Raw genomic sequence first — 22,518 nt, forward strand, 5'->3', positions numbered from 1 at the left:
TAGGTGCCAGACAAAATTATCACAGTAAACTAAAAGTAAGTGTACTAACTTGGTCGTTAAAAAAATGCCCATAAACATAGTCTTTTTGTTTATGAGAAATAAGTGCATTTTGGGTGAAGAATTTTGCCTTTCTTTTTTAATGCTAATTTGAAAAAATCATATTCTGTAAATTAATTTATGAATTATTGTTTGTATTACACAATATCTGTTGCAAACATACCAAATGTTCTGAACCTCTATCATTGTACCTTTTGAAAATACCACCCAGTGTTTCCTCTCACAATTTGATGCAGCTGTGGCATTTGGCTGGGATAATTCTAGTTTTGTCCCAAAATTGTTGCTCTTTGGGTTACCGGTATGTCTAAATTTGAGGTTTATGGTGCTAAAACAAGGGCAACTTCGGCCCAGGACCATGTGTGACCTCATACAACTCAAGCCCATTGGAGCAAACTACAACTTTCAACAGCCTAAGGTTGGCACTGATGACATCACTGATGACATAATCACTGATGACATCAACAGCCCAAGTTTGCACTGATGACATCACTACTGATGACATCATCACCACCGTTATCCATTCCTGCTGACCATTCCTGACTGAATGAATGACTCGCAGGCCTCGCACGTGGTAAAAAGTAATCATAATAAAATAATTACTTCCAAAATATAAGATTATCCCATAAACTTTTATTAACCACAGACCTTATTTTATGCACTAGGCATCTTGCGCGCTCGATTCCTAGGCTCGCTCGCTGCGCAGGCTCGCCCGTCCTGCAGCTCGCATACGTAGCTCGGCCGATGCGCGGACTCGCCCGCAGCCTGGCTGCTGCGTGGCCTTGCCTGCCCTATTGTCTCCCTCTCTCTCTCCCCCTCAGTCTCTCTCCCTCTCCTCTCCCTCAGCCTCTCTCGTGAGCTTCAGACTGATGACATCATTGATGACATCATCACTGAACTATAGCCTCAACCTTAGGGCAATCAGCCTTAGGGCAATTAATCTGCTTTGCATTGGCACAGTACACAGTTGCTTCATATAAAACATGAATCACATGACATAGAAGCATCTGACACAGTGTTAGGGCTTCTCACAAAAACATCACATAGAAGTATTCTGGGTGTCTTAGCTGGAGGAGTTAATGATCCTGAGGTACCTCTAAAGAGAGGCCGTTGTCTAACGCAGGTGTTTGGTGCCCAATTGTGAGATTTGGCCCTTTTATATAAGAAGATTTTTGGTCAAGTCACAATGCCTATGACATCATCAGTAATGTCTAGGGGTGTCACGATACACTCAGTTCACGATACGATACGTATCACGATACTGGGTTCACGATAACGATACGATACGATTTTAACAATATTTTTTTAAACTTGAATAATGACAATATATGACTGGAAAAGTAGTATTTTATTTGAAATGCACAAATACAAAACATGCTGTTGTGGGAAATTGTTATTACAATAACAACTAGAAAAAACATGAGATTGGAGATAAGGCTTATCTTGAAATAGAATGAGTTACACCGTCACTTAGATTTACTTTGAACTAAAAGGTTTCTCAGCAGTATAAATTCTCATTATGCATCTTCAGTTTTTCTTCAAACTCAAACAAGACTTTTCTTAATCTATTTTTTATGCATCTTCAGTTTTTCCTGTCAAGTAAACAGTTTTGCCAGAAACTCAATTGAATGGTTTCTCTCCTGTATAACTTCTCATGTGTCTCTGAACTACTTTCCACACATTGAACTTCAACAAACAAAGACGTTTCTTAGTCTATTTTTTGAAAAAAAAAAAAAAAAAAAAATCCGCGATATGAGATTTCATCTCAACGATACATATCGTGACGTTTTACTATCGCGAAATTTCGTGGGACGATATATTGTGACACCCCTAGTAATGTCATAAAATGCATTCATTTCACTGATGATGTCACAATGCCTATGACATCAACAGTGATGTCACTCGCTGATGACATCATCCAATGTGGGAGAAATGGAAACAAACAAACAGAGCCCACTTACTGCCTTTTATGATGATGATTTATTAATCAAAGTTTCTTTCAAGCCCTTTGACTGAAATGTAACCAACATTGAATATAAGCCTGGAATTTGGCATAAATGCTTGACATGTTTGCATTGTGACTGCAGTGCCATCTAGTGTTCAGAAATTTACAAAATATTTGCAGCTTTTGAGTAGAAAATCATATACCGAAAGATGTTGACATTAAAAAGAAATCCTACTACAATGTGCGCTTTTTAGATTCAGCACAGCAGTATTATTTTGTGTCCTTGATTTAAAAGACAATTACATCATCTGGACATTTAAAAAGGGACTATTCAGGAAAATGCAATACCTGAACAAAAATATACAAATATACAGACTGCATTCAAAATGAGACCACTTCAGATCAGACTGTTGGTCCTTTTTTTGTGTGTGGCAATGATCTGAAAAACAGATTTTGTGAAAAATATTGTGGATTCTTTATTTTTTGCCAGGTGTTATAAGCTGCTGTTGCTGCTGTACTACTACTACTGCTACTACTACTGCTACTGCTACTACTGCTACTACTACTGACATTGAGTCTCAGATGTCTTACCTGTTGGCATATCTCAGTGTGTTCAGTGTGTTTTCACAAGAGGCCATCCCAGGAGAGATGGTGGCAATCTGTAGAGGTAAACATCACAGTTACATCTCTATTGATCAAGATCCCAGCTAGAACAATGTTTTGATGACATTTCTCCACATTGGCTCCCTGTACCTATCGAGCCCAGAGTCAGTAACCCATACCGTCTACAGGTTCCTTACCATGCATGTTCTGGAGTTCTCTCCTATGAAGGAGTCCCTCAGCACCTGGGTTAGTTTGCTGGCTCTGAAGGGGGTGTGGGCTTTGTTCCGGCCCAGCGCTCGAATGCACTCCTGCAAGGAAGCAGGAACATCATCAGTTTGAAGGCCAGGGCATCTTAACCGGGTTTCTCATAATATGAGTATGAGCTCAAACAGGTTATTCTACTCAAGTCATGATGTTTAGGTGTCGACCCAAAGTCAGCACAATTGAGTAACTGGGGTAAGAAAGAAAAGAAAAAAGTATTTCTCTCTTTCACTTCAATTTTAGAATACATTGTAAATGTTGCTGATAATAGACTACCGTACTTGCACAACTCCACTACTTCCTGAAATGAGTAGGGCATCTTGGTTTCCTGTCCTACACTATTGGATGAACTGATTAATGTCAGGTGTGCCTGATCACTGTTGTTGTGACTGCAGCAGTCAGGCACACCTGACATTAATCAGTTCATCCAATAGTGTAGGACAGGAAACCAAGATGCCCTACTCATTTCAGGAAGTAGTGGAGTTGTGCAAGTAGTCTATTCCCATTGACTTCCATAGAATCTGACTTATTTTTGCAGCCAGTGGAGACGCCCCCTGCAGGCCATTAGAAACAATGCACGTTTAAGACACTTCCACATTGGCTTCACGAACAGAGCTACGAGCTAGCCACTTGATTTCCACTGCAGCACCCGATTAGTATTGACACTGCCGTCTAGTGTACTTTCCACCCACTTTGAGGGAAATTATAAAAAAAACAACAGGTGGGTGCAGGTGTGAAAGTTTAACAATTATAGACTAGAATTATTACCAGGCAATATAAAAAGAATCTTACAATACTACTACTACTAATATTTATGCACATAACATCTGACGCATTCAGAAGGTGGTGGACCTTGAGTGCCAGCAAGCTCTTATTGATCTCAGCTCCCTCCAGGCGAGTCTGGCGGTCAGCGCTGGATGTGTCTGCCCCTCTCTCGTTCCCCGCCAGGTCTATCAGCGAGAACTTCCCGTGCATCTTCCCCCGCCGCCGCAGGATGATCTGGAACACAGCGTGGCTCCGGGACGAGTGGGCGTTGGCCGAGGTCTGACCCGACGTCCTGGTGGAAGAAACCAGGACATTTTTCTTGAGCAGCGTATTCATGACAGTCAATCAGCTATTGACTTAATCATCTCTCCTTCAATCATTGCAATACTGATGTGCCTCTAAATGAAAATGTAGTGAACTTCTTGCCACGGCACCGAGACAGAAGTTAAAAGTAAAGTTGCCAGACATGTCAAAGTCCAGAATGTGAATCACCATTGTCTCCTCATAGTTAGACCAGAGCACTTCTCCACTTCAAACCCAGACGTTTTTGCCCTCCCCATTCATATTACTCCGCCATTTTCCAGAGATTCTAGAAGTTCCTTCCCCTGACATTCATCCAGAGTTGTCAAATTCTGACACCACATTCCCAGACATTTCTTCACACCAGTTTCAGATTTTCCATGTCCTTCCATCCTCCCAGAGTTGCCACGTCTGTCGGCGTAACAACGATCAGGACTCAAGACAGAATTGGTGAGCAGCAGGGGGAGTCTGTTCCCTGCTTTCCTCCTGTGGCTTTAAAGCATGGCCGCCTGATGTGGGGCTCTCTTTGTTTTGGCCCGCCATGGATTTGACGAGCTCGTAAAGTTTTGTCGAGTCAAAATTCCACTCCTGATTACAAAGGTGGACAACACAGGTGTTTTCAACTTAATTTACAGCACCTTGAGTTACCTGCACATCCTGTCAGAAAGGCCTCTTTCCCTTTAAATATGTTTATGCTCTCAAAAAGAACCATATGGATGTTTGTTGTTTTTTGACAATCAATTCGGCAAATTAATGAAATTACTTTTAACACGTTGAGTGCCAAGGACGAGATATCTCGGCTTACATAATCCAACCGTTGAGTGCCAAGGACGAGATATCTCGGCTTACATAAACATTTTTTTTTTTTGACGGTGGGACATCGATCAACCCCTTTTACGTCTCCTACACCAGAATTGGAGGTATTGAATGTGTATAATCTATTTTACCGACCCACTGAGTGTCGACATGTCTCTCCACAGTAGAAAGAGGCGACCCAAAACTGGACGGAAAAGCGCGACGAAGCCGTTCTCATACTGTAAAATTGATGGCGAAAACGCTTTCACTTTCGCGCTGATGCACAGCGGTGGGGGGTTCCAAGAATAGATTGGATGCACACTTTGAAACACGCAGCATAAATATGACCAGAATCGCATCAAAGCTCTCAACCAAAACTCCACGAAACGAGCGAGTCCACCCAGACTTCCTCAAACAGCGGCCGCGCAAACAGGCAGCAGCCAGGCAGCAGCAACTTCGTTGTGACACGCCCGCTGGAGAGCCAGGGAGGCAGGAGGAGAACACACACGGAGGGAGGAGTTGGAAGCAGAGGGGGGTTTCCTGCTGTTATGGAGGAAATTACTGTTCAAAACTATTGTTTAGATGTCTGACTCTTACTGATGCCAAAAATGAATGGTTAAAGTGACTGTTCTATCGAATTTCACAAAAAGCCGTTTATCTCTGAATAATTTTTCTGACGCTGAAACCATGCTGTATTCAACTGCTAATGCTTACATAACTACTAACTCTACAAACTAACTCTTTTAGACAGAGAAAGCACACATTCTATTAGTTCTTTTTAGATGATTGGTGTTCACGAAGTCTTAACAGAAAAGAATCCTCGGCTCTTGTAAAATGAGCCAGAATCCTAAAAAAAAAAACTGGCAGAACCTACCTACAGCATTGAAAAAAGGGCTGGCAGTCAATGTGTTAAGCAGATGAATGGGTAGCGTTTTTATTACAGTATTTTGAATTTATTTTTTATTTAATTTTATTTTCCCTGTTTCCTCTGTCTTTCTAATTATTCTATATCATTTGATTTACTAACATTACTGTAGGGTATGCATACTTATCTATTATATTGATATACACTAGGGCATTCACAGACTAGTCGACTAGTAAAACCACTAGTCAGACTAGTCGTAAAAAAAAAAAAAAAAAAAAAAAAGATCTTTAAGAAAGAACATGAGGTATTTACATGACATACATGGACTATCATATCCCATATCCCATATCCCCCACAAAGAACATCAAAACACAACAAAACAAAACAAAACAAGAAAACTGCATAAGATACACAATAATCCAAGAACAAACAAGACTATTGGACAAACAACCAAACAAAAACAATGCATTCAAAGTAAATACATAGATCTTGCCCTGTTGGCAGCTAGGAAATGCATAGCTTTAAATTGGAAAGCATCCAATCCCCCAGCTGTAGTTCACTGTTGGAATGAACTCTCAAGCTACCATACGTTGGATAACATTTACTACAAGAGCAAAGGCAGATTCTTAGACATCCCCAAAATATGGCAACCACACACAGAGTTCGACTTTAAGAACTTTTTACCCCAGTGTCGTTAGGCTTATCAGGATAGGAGCTGAATGCATTGTTTTTGTTTGGTTGTTTGTCCAATAGTCTTGTTTGTTCTTGGATTATTGTGTATCTTATGCAGTTTTCTTGTTTTGTTTTGTTGTGTTTTGATGTTCTTTGTGGGGATATGGGATATGATAGTCCATGTATGTCGTGTAAATACCTCATGTTCTTTCTTAAAGAAAAAAAGAAAGAAAAAAAGAAAAAAACGACTAGTCGACTACCTTTAGGGACGACTAGTCGACTAGTAAAATTCACTAGTTGTGAATGCCCTAATATACACAGATATGTTTTCTTCCTCTCTTTGTTTTTCATGTCTGTCTATATGTGGCAGTGTGGGTCGATCATTTGTTTGTGGGAAAAATAAAACGTTTGATCATGAAAATAAATAAATCAGTTGTCGCTGTTAAAATTATGTCTCCTACCTGCAGCTGTTTCCCACTTCGATAAGTTTGAGGACCTCCTCTGTGCACTTAACGTCCCTCTCGTGCAGCCCCACAATCTGGATCTGCTGTTTCCCGTCCTCCAGGACGCGTAACTTGGCCTTGCGGTTTAGCAGGTCAAACACCTTCAATACAAACACAGCCTGAGTCAATATTTCACCTGACATAATCCTACATCTTGGTTTATATAGATAGCTTAGGAAAATCCCTAGCAAATATCTTGCCTATTAGGCCTTCAGTAAGATTTCCATCCAACTGGCAGGCAAATTTTAAGCAACGTTTTGACATGCTGAAACAAATACAAAGTGAATTTGGTGGTGGAATTTATTTTATCAGCTTGGTTGAACTGAGGTTCATGAACATAGCAACATCAGAATTTATTATTATTATTATTATTAAACATCAGAATATATCTTATCAGCTTAGTTGACGTGAAGTTCATGAACATAGCAACAACAGGAAAAAACACATCCACACCTAAATCGGGAAATTGGCTTATCAAAAATATATTAATATCGTGCAATGATACATATGCATACATTGTGATTGGCATAAACATACTTGGATGGAAGGTACTGAACAACACAAACTTAATCCACTTTTTGAGTAAGATGAATCAAACACTTTACTTAAGACACTTGCCTTCCCGCTGTAAATCTCAAAAAATGTAGCGAAGACTTGGAGGTCTAACTTCTTGTAGTTTGGCTTCTTCAACATGAGAAAGACGTCTCTGGCTGCACAGGGGAAGACAATGAGAGTCAAATAAAGACAAAAGAAAAACGTCTCTGGCTGCACAGGGGAAGACAATGAGAGTCAAATAAAGACTAAAGAAAAACGTCTCTGGCTGCACAGGGGAAGACAATGAGAGTCAAATAAAGACAAAAGAAAGACGTCTCTGGCTGCACAGGGGAAGACAATGAGAGTCAAATAAAGACAAAAGAAAAATGTCTCTGGCTGCACAGGGGAAGACAATGAGAGTCAAATAAAGACAAAAGAAAAACGTCTCTGGCTGCACAGGGGAAGACAATGAGAGTCAAATAAAGACTAAAGAAAAACGTCTCTGGCTGCACAGGGGAAGACAATGAGAGTCAAATAAAGACAAAAGAAAAACGTCTCTGGCTGCACAGGGGAAGACAATGAGAGTCAAATAAAGACAAAAGAAAAACGTCTCCGGCTGCACAGGGGAAGACAATGAGAGTCAAATAAAGACAAAAGAAAAACGTCTCTGGCTGCACAGGGGAAGACAATGAGAGTCAAATAAAGACAAAAGAAAAACGTCTCTGGCTGCACAGGGGAAGACAATGAGAGTCAAATAAAGACAAAAGAAAAACGTCTCTGGCTGCACAGGGGAAGACAATGAGAGTCAAATAAAGACTAAAGAAAAACGTCTCTGGCTGCACAGGGGAAGACAATGAGAGTCAAATAAAGACAAAAGAAAAACGTCTCTGGCTGCACAGGGGAAGACAATGAGAGTCAAATAAAGACAAAAGAAAAACGTCTCTGGCTGCACAGGGGAAGACAATGAGAGTCAAATAAAGACAAAAGAAAAACGTCTCTGGCTGCACAGGGGAAGACAATGAGAGTCAAATAAAGACAAAAGAAAAACGTCTCTGGCTGCACAGGGGAAGACAATGAGAGTCAAATAAAGACAAAAGAAAAATGTCTCTGGCTGCACAGGGGAAGACAATGAGAGTCAAATAAAGACAAAAGAAAAATGTCTCTGGCTGCACAGGGGAAGACAATGAGAGTCAAATAAAGACTAAAGAAAAACGTCTCTGGCTGCACAGGGGAAGACAATGAGAGTCAAATAAAGACAAAAGAAAGACGTCTCTGGCTGCACAGGGGAAGACAATGAGAGTCAAATAAAGACAAAAGAAAAATGTCTCTGGCTGCACAGGGGAAGACAATGAGAGTCAAATAAAGACAAAAGAAAAACGTCTCTGGCTGCACAGGGGAAGACAATGAGAGTCAAATAAAGACTAAAGAAAAACGTCTCTGGCTGCACAGGGGAAGACAATGAGAGTCAAATAAAGACAAAAGAAAAACGTCTCTGGCTGCACAGGGGAAGACAATGAGAGTCAAATAAAGACAAAAGAAAAACGTCTCCGGCTGCACAGGGGAAGACAATGAGAGTCAAATAAAGACAAAAGAAAAACGTCTCTGGCTGCACAGGGGAAGACAATGAGAGTCAAATAAAGACAAAAGAAAAACGTCTCTGGCTGCACAGGGGAAGACAATGAGAGTCAAATAAAGACAAAAGAAAAACGTCTCTGGCTGCACAGGGGAAGACAATGAGAGTCAAATAAAGACTAAAGAAAAACGTCTCTGGCTGCACAGGGGAAGACAATGAGAGTCAAATAAAGACAAAAGAAAAACGTCTCTGGCTGCACAGGGGAAGACAATGAGAGTCAAATAAAGACAAAAGAAAAACGTCTCTGGCTGCACAGGGGAAGACAATGAGAGTCAAATAAAGACAAAAGAAAAACGTCTCTGGCTGCACAGGGGAAGACAATGAGAGTCAAATAAAGACAAAAGAAAAACGTCTCTGGCTGCACAGGGGAAGACAATGAGAGTCAAATAAAGACAAAAGAAAAATGTCTCTGGCTGCACAGGGGAAGACAATGAGAGTCAAATAAAGACAAAAGAAAAATGTCTCTGGCTGCACAGGGGAAGACAATGAGAGTCAAATCAAGACAAAAGGTGTAAGCACAAAATGGAGATAGCGGTATGGCAGATACTGACCCGCTAGTGCATAGATCCCTTTAGAGCAGTCCTGGTTCTTCCCTGAAAAGTCCCCTCCCATAGTCTAAAAGGAGATATGAATTACCATGTTGGAATGGCTATGCATTGCTTAATTTTAGACAGAGTAAGAACGAGTCTAGTTCTGATGTTGTGTTTGCACTAAGGCTATCAATTTCCCAATAGTCTACTACACACTCACATGTGTTTTTCCACTTCCAGTTTGTCCATATGCAAAGCAGGTTGCCATTCCCCTCTCAAAAATGGTTTCGACCAGCGGCCGGGCAGTGAACCTGGGTGCAAACCAGCACTTGTTAGTAGGAGGAGTTTGCACCCATCGCTCTGCGTACTTCATTGTTGAAAATATAATTGTACCTGTAGACCATTTCATTGGTGGAAGTGTCATCAAAGGCATAGTCGAAGCGGAAGGTTTGGTTCTCCAGGTAGCGGGTCAGGTCGACTTTCTGCTTGGGCTCATGCACCATTACTACATCCTTACTGGGGATGGTGATCACATCCAGATCCTTCGTCGACAACTCTAGAAGAGAGGTAGACAAAGACCCAAATAAATGTATTTTGTCATACGGGAAAGCTTATGATGACATCTTGGCACTTTGTAAACTGTACTACTAAGTTAACAACACTACAAAGAAAAAGACTCATTCGGTAATAAATGTATCGAGTAATAAAGTTAGAGGTACCTTTTTTATTGAGGGGGCGTGTCCGCACGCATACACATATCCGATGCTCCTCTATCTGAAATATCAAAAGGCACAGATCATTTTTGCTGCACTATGTGAAGTTAAAACCCTCGTAAGATGTGCCTTCTGAACACGGACATTTCCCATGACCTGCACGTCTCACTCATTTATTACGTTGAAACGTTGGTTCATTAAACACGATCAACAACACCAACCTGTGGGAACGCACCAGACAGAACAACAGAAGAAAAACAGCTGAAAAGGAGAAAGTGGAGATGATCGTCATGGTCATATGGTCATATCCTAAAGGCAATTGTATGGTTAGTGCGGACTGCAGAGTGTCACTAGCTGTGTTTCCATTACAGTTTTTCGCAAAATAATTGCGATATTTCTACAACTTCGACGATGTACAATTGCGACTTGTAGGCGTTTCCATTGAAGTTGAGTTTCGCAATTCCCATTACCAGCAGCTGCCACAGTGATTACGCACGCGGATCTGCCCCATATCCCGTCCCCTGCATGCTCAAATCCAACCAATGGTCAATGCAAATCACAACATGAAGTTACAACGCATATAAACGAGCCTGATTATCAATTCAAAAGAACATGTTGCGGGCTGCGGTGAATGCAGTGAGCGCGACAGGCAGAGGAAAAAAGCTAGCCTACAACTTGTCCCATTTTAGAGATGGAGGAGGGGGGGAAAGGCTGATATGATGCAATAGTCAGAATATCGTGTATTATAATTATAACATTGCACCTGAAACGTGTGTAATGTATTAATCAGTAATCACTTCAGTCAACAGCACCGCACCGGTGTGCTTTTCATCCCGCCGATCATCTCGCCGCTGTGCCAAATGCGCGCACACAGGCATGGATCGATTTCTCCCATTAAACATGATCTATTTTCCGGCTCCGCTTTTGCACAACACGTCTTTCTGCTAGGTAGCGTTGCTTCAAAGTTTTCCACTTGCTGCGAAGGTTTTGCCACGGTTTATCAAACCCTTTCTCCCTAATTTCCTTTCATTTTCCAAAGGAGAAGATGGGTCACATGACGTGCAAATGCGGAAAATCTGTTTCCATTACACTTTTGCGATAAACTGCTATATCGACACGTCTGAAAAACCACCTCATGAGAGCGTAAAAACGTTTTGCGATATTTGGGAGCTTTTTCGAAATTTACGTGTTTCCATTACCCAATTTCTATTGCGATATTTAGATTTTGCGCATTTCTGACGGTAATGGAAACACGACTACTGACATGGACCCACAAGGCAAACGGGGAGAGGAAGACCCCGAAATACCTGCAGAAGAAGCACAGAGCAAGAGTTTAAGAAGAATGGACTGACGTGGCAACAGCTGGAGAAGATGGTCCAAGAAAGACAGTGGTGGAAACTGTTCATCAATGGCCTATGTTCCACAAAAAATACAAAGGCCGCCTAAGTAAGCAACAAGAATTGTGCTTATAATAATATTATCTACACATCTATACTTTCTAATACATCTTTCTATTCACCACAACCCTTTGAAGAAGGTTATGATACTGTACAATGAACTCATTGACTGTATAAAATATGGACATAAAAAAGGACAACATGACAGCTCCCAAAAAGTGAAGTCAAAACATTTTGATCGCCCCCCTGGTGGCTGGCTGCAGTATATGTCAGGAAATCCTACCCCATCCATGTTAGCGGATGGGACATGAGCCACACTATAAAAATCAAAGTACACGTCAAATATTATTTTTTGCAAAGATTTCATTTTAGCTAGTTCTTATCACGCTGCTTTATGTTCAAGTGCTCATGTTCCTGATAAGTTTGGATTGAATGAGTTGTTTGACAACATAAAAAGGAGTGATTGACAGCTGTGACAGCCACTCTCAAACCTCTGTCAAGACGGTGGGATGGCTGAGGGGGCTCAGCCCGATTCTACTGCGCAGAATCCACCTCCAATTGACGTCACACAAGCAAGATGGCGGCTCGTGGAAACAAGATTTGGCTTCACTTTGGCATAGCGGTAGGAAGTGGAGATGCGTCGTCCACATTACACAGCCAATGAGTGAATCTGGGAAATGTAGTCCTGAAGCAGACTCACCAGATCGGCCGTGGTTAGGGGCCTGTAGTCCAGACTGGCTCTGAAGTCCCTGATCATACACATGATCTCATAGTTAGGTATAGTCACATCCACCTCCTGGAATGAGACAGAGAACAAAGGGTTGAACCCATCACACAAAATTCACTTCAATTAGGGGCCCTTTACACGAGGACAGTTTCTGAAAGAAACGACACAATAGCGTTTCCTTCACACCTTTTCCTTCACACCTTCTCCCTGTTTACATGAGCGCTGTTGAATTTTTAAAACGCGTAATGTACATCAGGTCGCTAGGTGGCAGTGTGATCACCTTATTCTTTGCCCATACAAGGACGCTTACTGCATGACGTAATTTCGCTTTAAACGCGGAAGTAGAGTACACTTTCCGCAGTTATTTAGACTTGCCAAAAAGCTTTTTTCAAGCCAAAACAAACGCCCAAACTGTTAAAAGTTTTAATATTTGTCGGGTGAGAATGTAACATATAAGTGACCAGTTTATCAGAATAACGCCTATTGGAAATCTTTAACGAGCAGCGAGGGCCGGGATCGCTGACTGTGATCTGTCAAACCCTACTGCTATACTGGCAGTGAGAAAACACTGTCGACGTGCTTTTGTAACTAACGTTAAATGCCGACCGGGTACAGCCATCGGCTCCTCGCAGCAGTAACGTTATGAACATGTAACTGAAGTTGGCCGCAGTGTAGCTTAATCCTGAATGTTGCCAAACTTCATTCATACTGGCGTTTTATTTGGTTGCCAACTCGTGCACGGCTATGGCGTAATCGCGTGTGTCGCCTGTGCAGGCACGTCAGAGTTTCTGAAATGTGCCGTTCCAAAGCGATTACATGGAGCCCTTAGCCCCGCTCAGCGGGAAGCGTCTTTAACAATTTCACTCTGGAGGGTGGTTTTAAAATGTGTCGTTTCCTAAGCGCGAATTCGCCGTCGCCGTCTAAAAGGGAGGCACTAACGATAAAATAATTCCCCGTTTCCATAGGAAACCGTCCTCGTGTAAAGTGCCCCTTAATCTGGAAGTTGTGTTGAGACAACAAAGCATAGACCAGAACCATCTCAACTGTCATGAGAATGGAGTGGAGTAGCTTCTCCAAGACTCTGCTCTTGCACAGCAGCATTATAATATTACCCATCTGTGGTGAGCAAAACATCCACCAGTTTTTTCAACCATATCTGCTGGTCAATCGCAACATGATTTAGAAAAATGTTTCCTTAATAACATAAATGAAGACAGCAGCCTTGCAGGTTGGTCATTAAAGTTTGTCGACTAAAAGTTGTGGGGATAGAGAGAGAGAGAGAGAGAGAGAGAGAGAGAGAGAGAGAGAGAGAGAGAGAGAGAGAGAGAGAGAGAGAGAGAGAGAGAAAGAGAGAGAAGAGAGAGAGAGAGAGAGAGAGAGAGAGAGAGAGAGAGAGAGAGAGAGAGAAAGACAGACAATGCTAACAGATTTTCCCTCATTATTCAGTACTAGGGAGCTAAAATGAACTCCAGCTATCACAAGGTTGATTTGGATGAGTTGGGCTACGACAACCAATGACGCTAATTAGCAAACGACAATATCTTCCTGCTTCAATATAGATTTGTTTGCTCAATTTTGGGTTTATAAAAATCTAGCTGTCTCTCTGTCAGAAAACTCAAATCTCCCATGTTCACTGAATCGCCTTGAGTGATGCTGGAAACTCTCCCTGAAGCAGTAAAGGTACATCTCATGCCAAAAAAGGTTCCCCGCCCCTGACAAATGTGTTTCTGTGTGTGTGTGTGTGTGTGTTTCTGTGTGTGTGTGTGTGTGTGTGTTTCTCTGTGTGTGTGTGTGTGTGTGTGTGTGTGTGTGTGTGTGTGTGTGTTGCAAGTGCACGCTCGCCCCTCACTTGTGCCTTCTTCTCTCTGAGCTCTTGCTGCTGAAGTCGTCTCTTCTCTCGCTTCTCCTGCAGCTTCTCCACCTCCTTCACACAGTTGGACTTCCTCCGCGCTGGAGAGGAAGGTAGGGCAGAAACGCAAGGCCAATGGAGATCAATCAGCGAAACGAAGAACGGCAAAATCCATTTAAGACGATTCAGCAGCGTTCAACTGTCATGTCATTCAGAGCAAACGTTTATGCTAATCCCCATAGCTATAGCAGAATACTAGAAGACGTGAAGGCAGTGAGTAACTGTGAAAGAGCCTTTCACTGGCTCAGACACACAGCTGTGTGGGAGCATGACATCACTGGTTTGGGTCTCTGCTGCACACAGCCTCGTATCCAATGGCAGAAAATAACAACGGATGGATTTACTACAGATAGATGGTGGATAATACAGTTATTCGACCTGAGAACTACCAAGAGGCACGTAAGAGTAAACACAGACTTGAATGACCTACGCTCTGGATTTCCCAGTTAGAGGGAGTGTGGAACAGAGTGATTATTAGGGCTGGATATAGTTTAAAAAATTACCAACACCAGCACCTTATAAAATACCAACAGAGTACTTTAGGGCTGCAGCTACCGATTATTTTAGTAATCGAGTATTCTACCGATTATTCCAACGATTAACAGAGTAACCGGATAAGATTACACAGCTGCGGTTCGGGTTGAAAACACAACGTAACGTTAGCAGAAGAAGCGGTAGACTCCGGAGGTGGAAACACGACAGAGTAAAAATGTAATAAAACGGAACAACAAATAACAACATAGAAGCATCATCAAATGTCTTCTTTTGTCCTGACCTACAACCCAAAGATGATCAGTTTACTGTCATAGAAGACTAAAGAAGCCAGAAAATACTCCCATAGGCTATACATTTGAACTTTAGTAATTATACTAATAAAAATGTGTCTTAAATGATTATCGATTATACAAATAACTGTCAATTAATTTTCTGTCAATCGAATAATCGATTCATTGATTAATCATTGCAGCTCTAGAGTACTTCATTCGATACTTCTTTTTTTAATCCTTCCACATTTTATGCTTTTATTTTTATCAGATGCCAGAGGCATGTACTATAGCCGTACTTTTGAATGTTTTCAGACTGTATGGGTTGTAGCTGCTACGGTAGTGGGCCAATAAGACAGATTCAATCGAAGAACGCTTGCAGCGATTGGCTGTGAGCAAAACCATACAAAGTCCTTTTTTTCTAGAGTTGTGTACAAAAAGGATCAAATGCAGGTATTGTTTGACTGGAGAGAAGTTTCAATACTAATTGTTACTGGGTTATTTCGGTCGATACCTTAAAAGGTATCCAGTACCAATACCCAGCCCTTTATTATTGATTGAGGTTATTGATTGATTGATTTATTTAAGTGATTACATGTTCATTATCATTCTGCTGTGACAACACCTGTGTATGTGTGCGTGTGCATACGCATTTGTGTGTGTTGCATGTTACAATTCTGCTATTGCACCACTGTCTGCTACTATTGTAGACCGTGCTTGGACTTGGAGCCAAAACGGTGAAAGCAGACAGGGAAAGGAAATAGCAGTAGATGGAAATAAAGAGTATATTTGGTCTAAAAATATAGACTTGCATTGCATTGCATGAAGTTTAGCTGCAACTGGTACCATTCTACATTAGGACTGATAGGTTCTGTTAAGGGAGGCTTTGCTGATTTTCATCCCACTTTGTATCATTACAATGTCACTAATTTATGCAGATGGGCACCTTTACCTTGTCTTCATGTTTTCCTGCACTGAGAGCTCTGCAGTTTATTCCAGCACTTCCTGTACAGAATGATGCAAAACGCATCATTCTGTACAGGAAGTGAACAGATGTTGCTCGAGGGCGGCTTCGAGGGCGTCTGTTATTGTTTCTTTTTATTTTCTCTGTATGCACACATCCACAGAGAATCACATGGAGAGCCTTAACGAGCATTAATGAGCCATCCCAGCTGGCGGGGGCGGAGTTTCTGCAGGCAGTCAAATGTAGATTACTGCAGAAAACATATACACAAGGTAAGCACTGTACATCTGCTTTATCTTACCGAGATTATAATGATGCAATGCGGGTTGAAAATCGGCAAAGCCTTCCTTTAAGGTTCCTCCGTGGCTTCAATTTGAAGAAAGTCTGAATGTTTTTGTGAAATCTTTTACAATCTATCTCGTCAAATGCATGTTTGATGACACAAGACACAAGTGTACTGCCAACATGAGCTGTCAAACTCTATGCATAGAAATGTCTTATTCTAGGAGTAGGGATGTTGAAGTGGTGCCACTTGATAGCGTCTCAAGACAGATTTTAACATTTGCATGTAAATCTGTCGCCATGGTCGAAGAAAATCGGGATAATAGCACTCCTAAAAATAGCGCAATCTGTCTGTAAAATTTGCATAAAGGGGCGTGGCCATGCAAGTTGAGTTCCGGTTATTCAGATGTTGAAATGAGCTTGCCCCCACAGGTTAGCTGTTTTTTTTTTACCAATGGGTTCCCAGATTGCTGTTCAAATAGCAGAAGATGAGTTGATCAAAGATGCTGATTTTGTACTTGATTTATCCTTTGACATTTATTGTGTTTCCTTAAATGCAGTGTCTTGCATAATCTAAATTCCCTCATAGTTTGAGTCAAAGACCCCAAATCTGACAAATGTACATATTCATCAACACAGATATTCTATAATGAAATACAATCAATATATTCCCATTAAGACAACTCAGGGTTACATTTACTTGTGAAGCGGGGTGGGGGGCAAGCAGTACTGCAGGAAATGGCACACTTGCTTGATCCATTTGACATGATTCAAATGAAATAGCAATTTAACAAGAACCAAAACCTTTAGAAAGAGGCTCTGGGTCTCTGTTTTCTTCCATAATGTGTGTGTGAGTTACCATTCTGCTGCTGTAGCAGGGTCTGTTGTTGTGTAGGCTGGGGTGCTATGGCTGGTGGAGGAGGTTCTGCAGCTTGGCTCTGCTGGCTGGGACGGGCCCGGGTGGTTCCCACTGCTGCAGCTGTAGTCCACAAAACAGCCGAGAACACAGTCCGCTCATATTGACTCATTAGTACAAGATGACAAACAGCACTGGCTGCAGCCCTCCTCCAACACTGTGGTAAGCTTTCCATGGAAATGGGATGGCAGGTATACATAAGACAACGTGTCACAATTAAAGTTGCATAGATTTGAGAGAGAAATAGCTCCATTAAAGCCCCTGGAAACAAAAAATGAGTGTTTTGATTTTGTCACACTACAGAAAGATGTGCTATTAACCAACCAGCCAAATGTCGCTAAAAATTTGGTTTTAAAATCATGTAAAACTAAGCCATATTCTCTTCCCTGAAACTGTGGAGGCGTGTCTGCTGAATTGCCCCAGTGCGCTCTCCCCCCTGCTGTACAACTTGATACACAGTGATGCATTTTTTATTTTGTATTTGCAGGGTAGATGCACTTCAGCCTGATTGGTTCGTGGAGCTTATTGTGTAATAAGTCTGGAGCATAACCACGCCCACTTCAAACCCACCTTTTATGATTTTCAAACCATAAATGCGTTCAGAAAACATTTCAAAAGTCATAAAAGTGGTCCTCATTTGTGAAGATTATCTTGCTGGACACAATGTTTGCCGTTTCATAAACTTGTGTTAACCACAGACCTTATTTCATGCATTTAACCAAAATTCCCATACAAAAATCCTATTGACTTTTACACATAGGAACCAGGAAGTACAAGGACTTGTGGGTAAGCCTACAAAATACATCATCCCTGCAGTACTCTATAGATGCTTGGAAGGCACATCAACTGACAAAATGTACTTCTTGTAAGTCGCTTTGGACAAAAGTGTCAGCTAAATGATGCAATATAAAGTAGGGCTGCAACGAACGATTATTTTCATCATCGATTAATCTTTCGATTATTTTCTCGATTAACCGATTAGTTGATTGGTCTATAAAATTTCAGAAAATGGTGAAAAGAAATGTTGATCCGTGTTTGCCAAAGTCGAAGATGACATCCTCTAATGTCTTGTTTTGTCCACAACCCAAAGATAGAAGCATACTGTACCTCTGTTCTCCCGTGGCAGGTTCTCAGCTTTCGGTATTGCAGATGTCATCCGTCGGGTCTGTGAAAGAAAATGTTTGTAAAAAGAAACAGTTGAATTCACAAACCAAGATATCCATCACTTCAAAGCAATAATCCATCACTTTTGGCAACAAAATAGCTATTTAGTGTCTTTTGAGATGATCAAATGATGTTAAAATGGGCCTTTCTCCATTAATGACAACACACAGAGGACACAGTTTGTGAATACAGTTGCTGTGATGAAGAAAGTGAGCCACAGATTGGACAAAAGCGGTACGTTCCTTTCCACTCACAGGCAGTAATCTATTACCTACATGTCATTTACAACAAAAGGAACTTTTCGATAGACCTTGGGTGCCTTGATGCCTTTGGCTGCAGTGGAGGAGGGTGGAGGGGGGGTCTCAGGACTCTGGGCTATCTCCTCCTCGGGAGCCACATCTGCATTCAGAGCAAAGATGCTCTCCAGCTCAATCTGGAACACGACACACAGACACTGAATGTGTGTGCAGGACCCGACTAACTGCTGCAATCATTTCACTAATGCAATTGTGGTATCTGGAGTGGAGACACGTAGGTATTATATAAAATACTCTTCAAATCCTAGGGAAATGATGGTGTTTTAGTGCTGAATAATGTGCAGGAGCTAAATAATCTGCGTGCTGACACTTTCAGCTGTCAGACAGAACCTGATCACAGATCTGTCAAGCCTGATTGAATACAACATAGACGCTAGTATCTGGGAGCCTCACAGAGCCTACTACAGTGTCAGCCATACCTCTTTTCCTTTGGTATCTCCATTCTCAATCCACTCCACTGTCACGCTCTCGTTGTCTTCATGCAACGATGTGACCATTGCCTGGTGTATTCGCCCTGTGGTGGGTGGGAGAGAAGATTTAAGGCCTGCTCAGTGCTGCATAGGACGGGTCAAGGCCGATGTAGGAATACGTGGGTGGTAGTAGTTGAGCATTCAAATCATAGAGTTACAGTACACACCAAATGAGACATGGACAAGTTCTGACTCGCTCAGCGATCAATATGTAAATCTCAGCTGCAGCAAGAAAGGGCTCTGAATAAATAACCCAAACATGTGTAAGCATTGTGGTCTTCTGTAGCCTCAATCTAAATTGTAATCTAATGCTCATACAATTATATTGTGATGCTAAATGGGCGTGGTCTAAAAGAACTGGTACGACTGATTGATACGATTGACTTCATTCCCTCCCTGTCATTCACTATACCAGAACAGACAACTTCAACAGCTGGGTGAGGATATCATGGCGGTTATGGATTCTAGGCGCCCAATCAACCTTCAAAATAAACACCGCTGTAACGTAATGATGAACCAGAAAATGTAGAATCTGTTAAAAAAATAAAATAAAGAGGCTACTGTATTTATTTCTCGTTCAATGACATGAAATGCAGCCACCACCAGCCAGAAGGGAGAGGCCCTGTCCAGCATCGGCTCATGATGGAGCATGACGTTATAACGTTACAGTAGGCCAATCTTGGATGATGTAGCCTAGTACCGCAAGTCGGTGGAATTAATGAAATACATGAATTGTTTTTCGGAGGGTTTCATGGTAAGCCACGTTACAGAGAGCGTATCAGACCCGGGCGCAGGTGTCACCTACACCGGCGACAGACAGCGGCCGCACACGGCGTGTCTGCCTGACTGACAGCCAGAGACAAGGCGACAGCGTGGCAGCAAACAGGACTGCTCTGGGTTTGGGTGGCACTTCGTTCGCCGGGTTTTCCACCACAGCATCCCCGGCTAAAGGCGCTGGCGGGCGGCAACAAAGATGATGTAGCTTTGCTACAATGTAGCTAGCAAATATCCAGGGCTGCAACGAACGAGCGGCTTTGACTGTTAGCTCTTGTCAGTTGGACAGCTGGATGGAGAGATAACTATGCAGCGTACATACCATCGCTCCGTTTAATCTCCACGTAAATGCCGATGAGGATCTTCCCAAAAACAGCGGCCATCCCTCCCGTGTGATATTTCTGTGCACTGGGTGTGTGCCCGCGCGTCCAAGTTGTGCTGCAGAAACTGGGAGGTCAGTCATAGGGAGAAAGAGACAGTGCGCATGCGCGGGTCTCGCCCTACTACTCAGACAGCTAAGCTTTGACTGGACTGGAGCTGGAGGTCTATCTGCATCCTCAGTCAAATCTTATAAAATCCAGTGATGTCATAAATTCACTCTCACTCACTCTCTTTCACTCACACACACACACACACACACACACACACACACACACACACACACACACACACACACACACACACACACACACACACACACACACACACACACACAAAAACAAGGCAGTCACACACCTGCAAAGTCCCAGTGATCATGTGTGTGTGTGTGTGTGTGTGTGTGTGTGAGATCACTGATTACATCATGTAATCAGTGATCTCACACACACACACACACACACACACACACACACACACACACACACACACACACACACACACACACACACATCAGTGATGATGTAATCAGTGACATCACTGATGTGGTCATCAGTGATGACGTCAGAGATGTGAGAGACTGAGGAGGCTCACGAGAGAGACTGAGGGAGAGGGAGAAAGAGGGGGGAGCAACTGGGGGAGAGAGGGGGAGAGAGACAGGGAGACATTGTGCGCGCGCCAATAGGGCAGGCAAGGCCACACAGCAGCCGAGCTGTGGCAAGGCCACACAGCAGCCGAGCTCTGCAGGGCCAGCTCGGCGAGCTGCAGGACGGGTGAGGCCGCACAGCGTTGCAGCCTAGGAATTGAGTGCACGTAGCGCACGAGATGCCTAGTCAAATTTGGCAATGTGGGCTCTGTTCTCTGTTTCCATTTTTGTCCCACTGATGATGTCATCAGTCATGTCATAAATCACTTTTTTTTTAACGATTTATAGTTTATTCAGTTTCACAAAACAAAGTGAAGCCACCACACTTCCAAAACAACGACACACAGTAGTGTGGAAAAGAGGAAAAAACGAAATAGACAGCAATGGGAAAAGTATAAATATACGTCCATACATATAATTTATATAGGTCTACCGTATATATGCATACATACGCATAGGAAATGCGCATGTATGCATGTACATACTCCTACATACACAGAAAAAAATAGTAAAAAATAATAATAAAATAGCATAACCACATTTCAGACCTTGCATCATGCATACAGTATACAGTAGCTCTCAAACAGTCCAGAGTCCGCTCTTATAGAGTATTCTGCGCTACACTAGTAGCTAGTATGTCCCCCATTTTGAGGTAAAGACCTCCAGTCTATTATGCATCCTATAAGATGTTCATAGGACACAACCCTTCCCAATTCAATCAGCCATTCTTGCATGGAAGGACCCCCTGTTGTTTTCCACCCCCTCAATATTATTTGCCTCCCCACCATATAGTCTGGATCCAGTCTGGTACCTCACCCCCACAGTGGGCAAGCAGCGAGGGGTCACCCAAAACATAAAGTCTAGGACGAAAAGAAAAATCAACTTTCATAATGTCACAGATTTTCTTATGAACTTTGTGCCAGAAATCTTGGAGAAGAGAACATGACCATAATGCATGTAAAAGAGTACCCTCTGACCTCTGACGACACCTCCAACAGTCTGCTGTGTCTTTCAGCCCCAGTCTATGTAACCTTGATGGAGTCCAATAAAACCGATTGAGTATTTTAAATTTAATTAATCTGATTCTAATATCCCTAGACATTTTCTTAGAGTTCTGACATATTCGGTCCCATCACTTCTCACTAAATGAAAGATTTAAATCGTGTTCCCAGACCAGCTTTTTAACGCCAAGTTCCCTTTGTGGGCTTGGCTGAAAATAATAGAATAATAATGTGATGCTTCGTGACCCAGACCAAATGTTTTGATTGTGTTGCTCAGCAGATCAGAGTCATTGATTGATTGATTGATTGATTGATTGATTGATTGATTGATTGAACTAATTTTTTCACAAGTAAATGCCTTAATTGTAAAATTATGGCCAGTGCCGTGTCCTAGGTCAACTGAAATCTTGCATTACGGTCTCAAAGGTTTTTAGAGAGTCTCTCCCATACAGGTCACCTAGCGTGCACTTACCATTATTATTCCATTCCTTCAATAAAAATTGAGCTATATAGAGAGCATGGGGTTTAGCCAAATCGCTGATTCTTAGTTAAATCATGGGTTAATGTTAAAAATCAAAGAAACTTTTTTCCAGACAATCTGAATGTGAGAAATAATAGGATGGGGCCGAAGTTCAGGTG

General features: G+C 42.1%; 1 protein-coding gene across 3 annotated transcripts in view; it reads right to left on the reverse strand.

The window, feature by feature from the left end:
• LOC310771624 (kinesin-like protein KIF2A) overlaps window positions 1-20,240 on the reverse strand; it is a gene marked incomplete at both ends in the record, with an annotated part of 30,332 nt that extends 10,092 nt beyond the window's left edge. Inside the window, 16 exons of one of the 3 annotated variants that reach the window (XM_083664196.1) lie at window positions 2,591-2,658; window positions 2,800-2,910; window positions 3,716-3,920; window positions 6,722-6,864; window positions 7,382-7,469; window positions 9,478-9,545; window positions 9,681-9,771; window positions 9,854-10,016; window positions 10,180-10,234; window positions 12,271-12,366; window positions 14,147-14,247; window positions 17,076-17,195; window positions 18,240-18,297; window positions 18,607-18,729; window positions 19,033-19,127; window positions 20,180-20,240. In XM_083664196.1, coding sequence (XP_083520322.1) covers window positions 2,591-2,658; window positions 2,800-2,910; window positions 3,716-3,920; window positions 6,722-6,864; window positions 7,382-7,469; window positions 9,478-9,545; window positions 9,681-9,771; window positions 9,854-10,016; window positions 10,180-10,234; window positions 12,271-12,366; window positions 14,147-14,247; window positions 17,076-17,195; window positions 18,240-18,297; window positions 18,607-18,729; window positions 19,033-19,127; window positions 20,180-20,240 — 1,646 coding nt within the window. Of the gene's footprint in view, window positions 1-2,590; window positions 2,659-2,799; window positions 2,911-3,715; window positions 3,921-6,721; window positions 6,865-7,381; window positions 7,470-9,477; window positions 9,546-9,680; window positions 9,772-9,853; window positions 10,017-10,179; window positions 10,235-12,270; window positions 12,367-14,146; window positions 14,248-17,075; window positions 17,230-18,239; window positions 18,298-18,582; window positions 18,730-19,032; window positions 19,128-20,179 lie in introns of all 3 variants that reach the window. The other 2 variants (XM_083664198.1, XM_083664197.1) reach the window with 2 other exon arrangements.
• Between the last annotated feature and the right edge of the window lie 2,278 nt (window positions 20,241-22,518).

Source organism: Poromitra crassiceps, assembly GCF_964638095.1.
Source record: "Poromitra crassiceps genome assembly, contig: HAP1_SCAFFOLD_905, whole genome shotgun sequence".
Taxonomy (NCBI): Eukaryota; Metazoa; Chordata; class Actinopteri; order Beryciformes; family Melamphaidae; genus Poromitra; species Poromitra crassiceps.